Source organism: Maylandia zebra, linkage group LG6 (assembly GCF_041146795.1).
Source record: "Maylandia zebra isolate NMK-2024a linkage group LG6, Mzebra_GT3a, whole genome shotgun sequence".
NCBI lineage: Eukaryota > Metazoa > Chordata > Actinopteri > Cichliformes > Cichlidae > Maylandia > Maylandia zebra.
The window spans coordinates 19,880,894-19,894,093 of NC_135172.1; the positions used below are offsets into that span (position 1 = coordinate 19,880,894).

Genomic DNA, 13,200 nt, shown 5'->3' on the forward strand with positions numbered 1-13,200 from the left:
AAGAAATAAAAAATGCATATATCAATCACCTGGATCACCTGCTGAGAAAGAAAAAAGAAAACAAGCAGAAGAGAACAAGAGTAATAGAATAAACAACATCACAATGATATATGGGAATATGACAGTAAATACTAAATATTAAACATTGTGCAGCACATAAGATCAACAGAACACAGTGTGCTTTGAGGTAGGAGCCAAAAAGGGTGTAGTTTGTGGGTGTGATCACCTGTGTGTACACCTCTGAGCATGGACGCGCTTGTTTTTTTTGTTTTTTTTAAAGGTTCCTTCATGTAATGATCTGCTAGAGGGTGTGGGGGGGCCACAGCCCCGTCCTCCAGGGCATGAAGCAGGTATGGAGGAGATCAAAACTCCAGACATCCAGAGGCCCCCAGAACACAAGAGACCAAGGAAGACCAACAGAGGGGCAGCCGCGCCACTGTCCCAGAAAGAGCTGAGGAGAGTCCCAGATGAGGGCTCACTCAGCAGCCGCGGAGCAGAAGCCAGGGGGAGTTGCAGTGACGCGCCCGTGAGCTCCGCCGGCAACCAGCCGTGCCTGAGTGACCGAGGCCGGGGGCACCCCACCTCCGAAGTGGCCCGAGTGAGCACCAGGCTCCAGGCCCCAATAAGCGGCCGCCAAGGAGTGAGCCGGTGTGTACCTGGACGCCCATCCCCGGACACAAAGAACCACCAACGCACCGATGTCTGAGGGGGTCCGCCACTGGCAGGGGAAGTGGTGGTAGGGGGAGATAGGCCTCCAAACCTTGGAGGGCCTGAGATGTCCCCAGAGAGGTGGCGCCTGACACCCAACCTGACATATAGACACAGACATACAGGCACACACATATACAAACATCCATTCCCACCCTCATGCTCTCATATGCACTTACTCCACACTCAACCAACGTGGAGACAGACATAAAGAGACGCTGTACACACGATCACACTCCCCAAGCGTACTCTACAAACCGGGTCTAGGTACCCTTGCCCCTGGAGGGGGGAACTGCACCCAGACCCAGGTGGTGTTTCCCTTTTCCCTGCGGTGGGGGGAGGCAGACCGCCCCGACTCCGCAGCAGCAGGGAGGCCCCACACTCCAGACCGCAGTCGGACGGCCAACTCCTCCTCCTAGCCCCCCCGCTCCAGCAGGTCGCAGAGAATGGGGGTGAGAGAAGACTCCAATGTATATATATATATGTATATATATATGTGTATATATATATGTATATATACATGTATATATATATATGTATATATATATATATATATATATATATATATATATATATATATATATATATATATATATATATATATATATATATAATATTAATCGTCTACATTTCTTTCTTAAAATACTGTGTGGTTGCACTGAGAGTTACCTTCATTTATGCAACACTCTTCTCAGAATCAATAGTATCAGCATTTCCATTGCAAGAAATATACTGACCACTTGGGCATTTAGTTCTGCTGCAAATGTTTGTGGGTGGGTGTGGGTGGTTTTTGTTTTGTTTTTTTAATTGTATACAGGGGCGGATGTAGACAAATTTTCTTAGGGTGGCACGAGAGTGCATGGCATGGAAGTCAAATGGGCTGGCAAAATCAGAGCCTTTTCTTAAAAAACACATATGCAGGTGTTACATATGGTTAAAATGATTCAAATGCAGCAAGTATACACGTTTCATACAAATATAGTATATAACTTAATTATTTTCTTTAGCCTACATAATTAAACATTTCAGTTACATAAAACGTAGGAATTTTGATTCTATGTTCTGTATAGCCTGTATAATAAGTATGATATAAAACTAATAATAATAATGAAATAATCAAATTGTTACATGCTTAAGTTTACACAAAATGTCAGAAATCTGCACCGTCATGAACAAAAATTTTATATATATATATATATATATATTTAAAACTAGTGTATATTTTTAAGTCCGAACTTTCAACACAAGCTGAAATACACTCAGCATGGCTGCAGCTTGTTGCTATGTCAGCTTTAATGGGTCATGGGATTTGAAGACGCGGCACACAGAAGGTTAATAACACTCACCTTCATTCCATTTCCAGAGTGCAACAACCAACCACCTGTGTGAAATCTGAAATGCCTTTGGTGTTGTTCAAAATGTGCTTTGGGACAAAACAAACAAACAAAAAACAAAACAAACACATATGTGTGTGTGTGTTCGGTTTTATTTTTTTAAGTTGAATAAACTAATCAAAGAGCTCTATGTTGCTGCATAATTGGTCAAAACATGTGATGATTCCTCTTTTCCGTGCTTCGATTGCAAAATCGCTTTGTCAAATGGAGTCTACTCAAACCAGTATTGGAAAAGGGAACTGCAGAGTCACATGCCATCACATACTGTTCCCACAGGCAAATTATAGTTGTCTTTTTTTTATGCAGAAACACAAAATCATTAGCAAATGTTTACTTTTTACACATTTTTAATTGATGTGGTAAATACACAGTGGCATGTGAGGCCCAAAGGACATTTGGAAAATAAAAAATCTCAAGACTCCTTTTTAAGCAAGCAAACCTCCTGTTTGGTGGAATTTTTTTGCTTTTTGTGGATGTATTTTCAATATTCTGTATCCATTCAGTAGCCTGTTACTATGTTAGATAATTTGCAGACAATCTATAGCTCATCTGGAATATACTGACACCATATTTTAGGTCTGTCTTTCTAGGTAATACTGAAAAGCTGGAAACAGGTAACATAATACCCACATGAACCTTTAAATCTTAACTCTGGAGACTCTAGGCCTTTGCTTTTTGATGATGTGCACATATGGCTCTCAAAGAGAATTAATTGGGGTTGCTGTGTTGTGTCTACAGCCTTTAATTGCTCCCTGTTTCTTCATCAGGACTAATGCTGTGGAAACAGGCCATGTGTCAATAGACTGGCAAAGTCATTAATCACAGAATAACAGGGAAACATCCTTTCGGAGAAGCATAACCATACCAATAGGATTCCTCAAATTCCACTCGGATTCCATAGGAAACACGCCTTTGCCAGTAGAAAGGACCAGTTATAGATGGTCTTTTTGGTCCCCCGGGATATTGACATATTTCTAGTGAACCACATCCAGGCTTACAGGAAAAAACATTTTCTAACAGCTTTGGTGCTGGACTGTAGCCTGTGAGGAGATTGCTGGTAGCTTTAGGCTCTGTGGATTTTTAGATTCAAATAAATGGTATGGGAAGTAGATTTAAATTTAGCAGTGACAGAGATGATATAGCTTTGTAAATAAATAGAGACACGGATTCATAGATAAAAACGTTAAAAAACTATCATGTAAATAGACTACTGAGTCTATTTTAACATGATTGTATACAGATTCCTCTCTGGGGACTCCAGCAGCATTGTGGATAGTGTAGTCTAGACATGCAGTGATTTGTTGGGACCCTAGGGGTTGAGGCGGGTCCTTTCATTGTCGCTTTTTTTAAGCTCATTGTCTTCACCAAGAGGTGCATGCTTCTGTATTAACGTTATGCGTCATCTACAAAAAGCTAAACAACACTGTTATTTTTTTAGGAACGGGACACAGAGAACTGTTTGAACTACATGTCCCATGATGGAAGCTCTACAGCTTTCCCTGCACGCCGCCGCCTCTCCAGTTTGTGCTCTGAAGAACCGCATCAAGCAGTCGGAACAAACATCAACTTCCGACTTTGAATTTCAAAATAACATTCTAGAAATTAAACCACGTTGAGTCGTGCCTCGTATGTGCGAATATTACCATGAAGAAATATTCTGGAGTGTAAAAATGAAAATATATTCTATGTTCTTTATAACAATGTAGCCTTTATCAATTTACAGAACTAGCCATAGTACTACAGTATTGCTTAGATGAGAAAAGGTAGATGTCAACCTGTCAATCAAGACTAAAAATAGCAACTTACACTACTACGTTTCTAAACTAAAGGCAGCTTCAAAGCGTGCTAATATTATTTTGAAAACAAACCAATAACTTCCGGTCCTCTCGCCTATGCGGCTGTTAACTCCATTCAGTAGTGTTCCAGAGGAGGGTGAGTTTAGGGAAAGACGGAGCCACCCTGTCAATCACAATTAAGGAACCATGGGAGTAAACTGGTAGGAAAGCTAGGCGAAACCACCGTGTTTACGGTCGAGCTTGTTTTAATTTGCGTTCAGACGACAACTATGCACCGGTACAGTGTGGGACATGCACACCCGACCTCTCCAGATGGGAATCGCTTCACTTTGACGGGAATTAGCATGAGACGTTAAATATAACAACAACAAAAAAAACTTGCCGACTTTCATTTGTCTGCGCCTGTTTTTTCTTTTCTTTTTTCCTCTTTTTTTTTTGCCCCCACAGCCTTCCAGTTTGAACAAAATACAAAAGTCACCGCTGATATTTGTTCAAAAGGCGGTGCCGCCGGGGTTTATGTTTACTCCAAGCTAAGGAGACACGTTTATTTGAGTACAACTCGTGGAAATCTGGTCTGTGCATTTCACAGAACTGACGTGTCGGCGAGTCCACTTTCGGAGGAGTGACGGTTGGTTATTGCGCCTTTAAAAACACACATACACGCACAGCATTTTTTTAAAACAAACTTTATATTCGAAGTATGTTTTGACTTCACCGTCTTAGCCTCATATTAACTGTTTTATTGTTATTTTTCCCCCCAGGTACAAGAAGACACTCCCGAAAACAACCAGCGCCAAGCGTCAATCCGGGCTCAAACTCCAGAGAGAGCAAGAAAAGGAGCAGAAATGAGCGGGGGAGAGGTGGTGTGCTCGGGGTGGCTGAGAAAGTCTCCTCCTGAAAAAAAGTTGAGACGTTACGTAAGTGCGCTTTATATCCTCTTTGTTACGTTGTAATAAAGTAACCTGTTAGACCAAAGGGAGGAAAAAAACGTGCATGCTTTTCCCTGGAGGCTCTCCCCGGGTGCAGACGATGTGTAGGCCTCATCTTGTGTGCATTGCAACAATCAGCTTTTGTCTCTCCCCCCCTTACCCTTTTTGTTGGTGAACCTGAAAGTGTGCGTTACTTATATAAAGTAAAGTTACTTAAGCGTGACTTAACAGGCTTTGCTCAAGGGCACGTCAGCGGGGCGCATGGCCGCTGTTTGGGAAGCAAACATGAGACTCTGGCAAGCATTATCTCGGGAGAATTTGATTGTCTTTGACCAGTAACGCAGTGCTTTGATTACCTTTTGAAGTCACGCAGTCAAGAGTATCAAAGGTGGTCGCTGAGAGTTAAATGATTTACAAATCAACTGCAAAATCAGAGCTAGTTGTGGCTGTCATTACATCTACTATATCTGCCATTGTTTACATCCCTGTGTTGTCTTATCTGCAGCTCTGTCAGTCTCTACTCACACCTGCTATTCAGTCTTACATACTTTTAAAACGATATGCAATCAGTTATGACATGCCATTGATTTTTTTTTTTTTCCCCCCACAAGTGTAACTGACAGTTTTATGTTCCTGTTCTCTCTGTTTAATTAGTGTGCTATTGGAAGAACCTCTCATATAAGGCTAAAGCAAATAACTTGATTAGCTGCTTTGTTAGCCATCAAGCCCATTTGATTTCTTTGTGCACGGCATCTTTATTGATACAAGAGCTGTAAGATCAGAGAAGGGATGTTTTTGCAGAAACCAGAAGTTCAAGAGAGCATAAAATATACACTTAGAAGCAGGGTTCATTGAGTGCCTGCATCACATCTATTACAGAATAGTGTTTTATTTGATGACAGAGGTCACCTTGTTGTACAGTACTTTGTGACAACAGTTTCCAGCTGTTTTTTTTTTTAAAACCAGGACCCTGTTCATATCTGGAGTTGGCCAGGATTTGATCAGGAATGGACAATCCTTCTCCAAGTGAGATCAGGTGCCTTTACTGACCACTCATAATTAAGTGTACCCCACCCATTGCATATGCATGCTCTGACGCAGCATGAGAAAACATGGGGATAGATGCAGAGAAGACAAGAATCCTGTTCGTGCACAAAAAACAGCTAAAGAATGAGGCAATCAAGAAAAACTGGACTTTCCAATGCTTCCAGTGTTTGTTATCTTTAACTGTCTGCGGATATCTTGCAAAACTGTGTGTGAAAAATTTAGTTTATTGAACAGATTCTGGTGCATAAACTGCAAATAAGCAAGGCAGACATGCAAACTATTTTGTCATGGGTACTCATCCAGGAAACCTCTCAGCTGCGAGGGGGAAAAACCCCTGGTCGGTGCAGCTACGCGTGCTGAATAGTCATCGACGAATGCTTTCTTGTAAAACTAGCATAGATTTTATCAGAAGTTTAATAATTTATGAATGTGCTCGAAGCGAATATTTAACCATTTCCTTTTTTTTTTTTTTTCTTTCAACTAAACCACAGAAATTCAAAGAATGCATACAGTTTGACATCATCAAGTTAAAAATTCATAGGAAAAACCAAAGATTGATGAATGAAATCTGTGTTTTGCTTATTAATGTAGAAGTTTAGAAATTTTGTTTGCAAAGTTTGCATTAAATGGAGGGGTCCAGTTCTGTAAACCTGCATCTTGCCTGTAGCGGCAGGCTTTGGTATCACTATTGTGTTACCTGCAGTCAGCATCTCGTATGGTCATTACAAAAAAGTCTTTTGTTTAGTTTTTTCAAAGTTGCACTATTTCCCAACAGCCTTGTGCACAACTAATGGCTAATAAATGAATCATGAAGCAACAGCAATATAACTCCTCATATTGATTCCTGACTTACTTTAATCAAACAGAGTCATGGTGCGAGGGAATAATACAATATGGGACGCTTAAAAATATCAATGACTAAAACATGCTATTTCTTTCTTATTTTGAAATGATTTGAAATAACAATAATGTTTGCATCCACAATACAAAAGTTAATATGACCCCAAATGTTAGTTTCTCAGGAGAAAAAAAGAAGTAGGCTACTGGAGGACCTAGTTATTTTCAAATGGTTATGACAACTTGTTGCTCAAGTTGTGTAACTGTTTTAGTGTTTTAAGAACTCTGAGGAAACTCGTGATTTTGTGAGGTAGAAGTTAAGCTGTTTAAAGCTGCGAAATTATAGTTGTTGTTTTTTATATCTGCATAAACTGCATCTTTTTTTCCCTGTTTAATGTTAAGAAAACATTTTTGAGTTAAATGTTGGCCATTGCTTTTATACAAACAAGGAACAAACTGCAAGCTGGTTTCTTTCGTTTTGGGGGGTTTATCAACGCAAATGCCACGTTTTAGTCTTTCTGTCACAGGTAGCGACATAATCCTGTTTGAAAATATATTTCTACACTGTTTGACTTATTGAGGCCATAAGAGTGTAACAGCAGAGTTCAGCTAAATCTTTCGAGAATACAGCTTCAGATTGTGGGTCATGATTCTTCCTCTTCATTGTTCGCTCTTATTAGATTTTCTACGGCTGCTACAGACTGTTCATATCAGAGTTGTTTTTCAGTGACTAATACTCTGATCTAACTTTCAACAATGCCCTCTATAGTAGTGCAGCAATCTAAAATCTAAAAATACTGGGAAACACAGCAGGGTGGTTTGAGCAAGCTCGGTCACATGAAGCTGTGTAATTAGTGGAAGTGCTTACAAGTTGTTCAGATTATACTAACTCAAATAAATAGAGAAGTTGATTCTCTCTTGTTTTTCTTTTTCTTTTTTAAATTGAAACAATTCAGCTGGTTATGAAGCATGAGAGCTTTTGTGGGATTAGATGAGACATTCTTGAATTGTTTTACTTCCTTGCTGCTTCTTCTTCCTTTTCTTCTTCTTCTCCTTTTCGGTTACTGCCTTAATGGGTCATCGCAGCAATTCATCACCTTCCCTCTAACCCTATTCGGAGCGTCTTTTGATGTCACACTAGACTTCTGCATGTCCTCCTTCGGGACATCCACAAATCGTCTCTGTGCCTTTCCTCTTTTCCTCCTGCCTGGCAGCTCCATCTTCAACATCCTTTATCTAATATATCCACTATCCTTACTCCTCAGCAAACATCCAAACCATCTCATCCTATCTCTCTTTAACTTTGTCTCCAAACCGCCCAGACTTAGCTGTCCCTCTGATGTACTTTTATCTAATCTTGTTCAGCCCCAACAAAAATGTTAGTGTCTTTTAACTTTGCTGCTTGCAGCTACACCAGCTCTTTTTTTTTTTTTTCTTTCTTCAGTGCCACTGTCTCCATACCATCACATCCTGTAAAAGTTCCCTTTTAACTCTAGCTGCTATCCTTCTGACACAGCATTTAATGTAATCGACACAAAGGTCAGCGTATGTTTTGAGCTGCAATGGTGCAGGCGAACCTGCAGCTCTCCCCAGGGCTTTTGTAGTTTTTTTTTTTTTTTTTTTCCGAAGGTGGACGAGTTTGCTGCTATGTGGGCGGCCCTGACTCTATCTGCAGTTCCCCAAGCCACTTTTTTTTTTTTTTTAAGGTAATTATTTGGTTTTCAGCTGGACTAGGGCTGTTCGATATAACGATATATATCGGATGATAATATAAAAACTTTTATCGTTTCATTTTACGCTATCGTTTGTTTCGTGGTGTCGCAAAATAAACTGTTTACGGCAATATTTTTTCATCGTTCTGATGGTCACTGTAGTGGCTATATTAATTTCTTAAAGTTCTCTCTTTCTTTTATATTTAATATAACCGCACTACGGATGGACAAGCGCCTGTTTTTATGCGTTGTCGTTAGCAACAACTACGGTAACACCATCACGTGTCCGCTTGTTTATGTTCCACATAAACCTTTCACAATAAAGCTCAAGATCCTGTTGAGACTTTTCAAAATGAACTGAATCACGTGAAAGAGCAGATTATTTACGGATGAGAAGTAAAAAAAGAGCCGCCAGGTGCTAAAAAATAAACCTTAGACTCAAACGTTAGAACAGGCTTTTCCCTGCAGCACGCCGTGTAATAAATACTCACAAATGTAACGGTGGCCGTTACAACTTATGTCTAAAAATGTATAGTTTCATGCATCTGTTAAAACACTCGACTCCAGCTACATGACGCGCAGCTGGAAACACTTCCCGCAAGACGAGCTGCCCGAGATTCACAGAATTTACAGAAAATGGTACATTTTTGTGATTTATATCGTTATCGGGACGATAGAATTCTTATATCGGGATATGAGATTTTGGTCATATCGCACAGCCCTAAGTTCGACTGATGTTGGTCTCACTATTTGGCACAATTGAGCAGTCCTAGATTAAATGTGAGTTTGGTGCCACATGCTACATGAGGTTTGCTGGCAAAGTAAGCTAGTGATTACTGACTTTATTTTTTTTGTGGTAAAATCACATTACAGCTACATTGGTGCAAGCATTTTAGTTTGTCAATGTCCTTTGAGAACAGGGACCAGAATAAACTGCTGTCTTTACGCTATTTAGTACCAAACCGATGTGGGCATTTTGTTTTTTGTATCTAAAACTACTCACCTCAGCTTTAAAAAATACAAAATATACCATAGGGTCAGTACAGCCTTGCTCCCTGGGGTTTTCCATTTCATTGGCACTGCATTTTTCCATCCATTTCTCCTTTTTCTCTTTCATTTCTCTTAACTAATGTGCATATTTGTCTCAGTGTCCACTAGTGTAAGCATCCTTAAAGGAACAGCTTTCGAGATGGATGTCTTCAGGACATCTGTTGTGTTGTCACATGGACCCAAGGAGATGCAGAGATCGAGTTACAAGGTTGCTGTCGTCACTGCTCGATAAAATGGTGTATCTCAGTTAATTCTGCCACCACATCATGGAGGTGTAGGTGAAAACGGATAAAGGAAATGAATAAGGATAGTTACTGGTAACATTTTATTGATACCGATGCCATTATTTATTCTAGGTCTGTTTTTACGGATTCTCTCATTGATCGGTGATCAATATTTTGCGTTGGGGAAACATGTAGGTCTACAAAGGTTTTCAGCATCAGTGCTGCTGGTTATCATCAGGGTCTGATGTAGGATGTAGAAACCAGATTTAAACAAACAAAAAAAAAAACCAACAGGTATGTACTTCAGGTGTGGAAAAAGCTCCACTGCCGGGGGTTTGACGTCATGCTTTGTTATGTGAAACTGCAAGAAACAAGATGTCAGCACTGATGAAAGCAATTGATAAGCTCTGAGACAGACAATTAATATAAACTGGACAGTTTGGAACCGGTTCTCTGTCGAGAATCTTTAGTTCTCAATCAGCCTCTCTATCTAATCTAGAGTTGATAGAGAGATATGTATATAACTGCTTCAAACGGCTGTTTATGCGTGCCATTTTGAAGCCGCCATGTTTCAATTAAACGTCATTGTTCGGCTTGTTCACATTACAGTAATACAATTCCTATTGAAAGGAATCCTTAATTTTAGTTCAAAACATTAATTAAACAGCAGCAGTTTTGAAAATGTATAAAATAACTGTCTCCTTGATTTTTAATAATTTTGCTTAGCTCTTAGTTTCTCAGTTCTTGCCTTCCGGTGCACATAGCTTCATAGACCATTGTAGTCCCTGTAGTTTATTGGCATGCACTTTCTGAAAACAGATTAGGATTTTGCTGAACACTTTGTGCAGCCCTTACAAGGGCCTCAGAGCAAGAGCACAGGGCTGCAGGGTAGACCGGATGAAGGAAAATATTGAACCCTGAAGGTCCTCCTCTGGCTCTAAAGGGAGACTGAGGACCTACTCCGTGCTGGTCTTATGGCCTCTTAGCTGAAAAACAAAAAAGCATTTATAGTGTACATCAAAGTGGCTGTTAGCTTTTGTCTGTGGCTGACTGTAAAAAGTTGTCATTTACACACAGTTAAAGAAAACTGTATGCCACCAGTGTAACAACGTGGTCGAACGAAAACAAAGGCATAGCTCATTTGATTAAGTAGAGGATTCATTAAATCTGCTTAGCAAGTGGAACAGAGAACAAACGCTCACTTTCTGTTAACCCTCCCCCCGCCCCTCCCTACGTGCTTGAAGAAACAAACAAACAAGCTACCCAAACGGGATGCAACAGAGGGGTACTTGTGCAGCATTAGCCTCTTAGGCTAACAAAGAAAAATTACTGGACTGTGTCCTCATCGCAGCAGCACCAGCAGCACAGCTCTCCATTTGGAGCAAGCAGACTACTGTTGTGTGATCTGCCACAGCTTGGAAATGGGTTGAATATGCCATTAATTATTCAATGCCCATTACAAACAAATAAGCATTAATTATTAATATATGTGCTACTACAGTAGTTGTCTCTTTTATCCCTGACACAGACTGTCGTCACTGTGTTATACATAGGCGGTGTCATTTTCATCGTAGCCTAACTGTTGGTACAGCAGTTTAAAGGATAAAAAAAAAAAAGCTGTGGGAATGAGGGTGGGGGGAAATGTGTAGAATCTGTAATATTCACAACCATTTCCCCCCCAAAGAACTGAAAGCTGTTCTGAGTCCTGTACTGGTGTTTTGGTCTTTTGTTTTAAAACACAATCGAAGTAAACATGAGTGTGGTTGTTCTGCATTTTCTTCTGGGTATTTATAGTCTTAAGCATGAAATCAAGTCATTGCCTCACAAAGAAAAACACAGCCATGAAAACAAAACATTCAGTTGGAGCCAGCCCTTGGGGAAGTTGGCAGCACAGAGCAATTTTTTTTTTTTTTTTTGGGGGGGGGGGGGCATAGTAAATCACTGTCAAACCTGTCACAGCATTACTCAAGTGGTGATGTATACAAAAATATGACACTTTTTATTTTCTTCATTTTTTTTCATCGGTGCTTCATGTGACATCAGTTTTGAGAGTGATGACAACACACATGGTGCATGTCAGTCACCTAAAACATAGTCTGTGTTTTTGATCGTCTCCGTGGGATCTTAACAGCAGCGTTTGGTGCTGTCGATCTTTGTGAGCGCATGCTTCATTGTCGATACAGAAGGTCTCTCATCTCTTATGCAGGCGTTTGTAAGCAGCGTCTGATATTATGTGCATGATGACGAAAAAATGGGTTTAACGCAACAAACGTGAACTTGAGCTAACCTCGAAATCACGTTCTCATATGTATACTATTATGTCCTGTTATGTAAACTAGACACTTGCATGCATAACCTTTCATGCAAATTCTTGAGCGACGCAGCTGCTTTTCAGAGCACAGTAAACCTTTGTTTATACCAGCACGCCACTGCTTCAAAATGAAGCTGAAGTTTAAGATGATTGTTTACGCGTTACAGACTAAACTTTAGTGTGTGCGCTCCAAAAAGAGTGAGAGGTTACAGTGAGTATGTTGCTTGCAAATTTATTTTAAGCTGAAAGGGGATGGAGGATGTAATCGGTTAGGAGTCATTAAGAAAAAGATTTAAGAAGTTCTGCTTTTGAGTGCACGTCAGCGCATAGTTGGTTAGATTTCAGAAATAAATGTCATTTCTGTATGAGAACAAAGGAAATGTGATCATCATTGTGATCATGTCTGTTTTCGGCTTGTTTTTGATTCATAGGTGGCGCTGTGTGCTGATAATGCTTAGAGTTACCTCCCAAAATCTTAACTTTCACTTGTATTATCATTTGTGTATGCCCCTTTAAACTTAATTTGTTACCTTAGTGCAGAAATGACACCGTTGATTTAATTGGTAGGTCAAGGCTAACATGGAGCATTTTGTAAACAGATGTGTCTCTTTTTGCCTGGCGCAGCTGTTTACTGTGTCGTGTGCCAAGTCCGCAAAGCAACTCGTGGAGTGGCTGCAGAAAAGCGGTTCTCATGCAGGCTTGGATTTGCTGTGCGAAACCTGGGAACAGATTCTGAGTTGTGTTTTCTGCTGTAAAATGATCCTTTTATTCCTTTTTTTTGTCACTGCGCCAAGTCGAAGAGTTTCAAGAGAAGCTATTATTAAATGCAGATGACAGAACCCTCAGAGCTTTGCTGCTGGGCTAATTGCACACGTCATCATGCGTCTTATTTTCTGATGACTGACGGTTGTCTCATATGCAAGGAAGTGACACAGGCCGAGGTTAAAGAAAGCTGAACGTTTTTTTTGATCACAATGCTCATTCCTGGTTTTCGTGTTGCGACTTGCCAGCTAATGACACGAAGCGGTAAAAATAGGACGTGTCATAAGGCTGCTTCTATTTCCAGGGTGTAGTTGTAGTCTTGTGTGGAAATAAAACAGTGCTAGTAGGGAGAACACAGAAGGCCCATAGATGGTTTACAGTAAATCAAACACAAAGGCCGAAGGGGTCCCTCTTCCCACCAGATTGGCGC

The 13,200-nt window shown here is 40.3% G+C and overlaps 1 protein-coding gene across 6 annotated transcripts in view; it reads left to right on the top strand.

The window, feature by feature from the left end:
• Nucleotides 1–4,025: 4,025 nt before the first annotated feature.
• gab1 (GRB2-associated binding protein 1) overlaps nt 4,026–13,200 on the top strand; it is a 57,312-nt gene continuing 48,137 nt past the window's right edge. For 5 of the 6 annotated variants that reach the window (XR_013098938.1, XM_004549340.3, XM_004549343.3 and 2 more), the window contains exons 1-2: nt 4,026–4,526; nt 4,660–4,815. Coding sequence is in view for 5 of the 6 variants with exons in the window: in XM_004549340.3 (XP_004549397.1) it covers nt 4,744–4,815 (72 nt within the window). In the remaining variant the exon portion in view is untranslated. The remainder of the gene's footprint in view (nt 4,527–4,659; nt 4,816–13,200) is intronic. The other variant, XM_004549341.3, reaches the window with a different exon arrangement.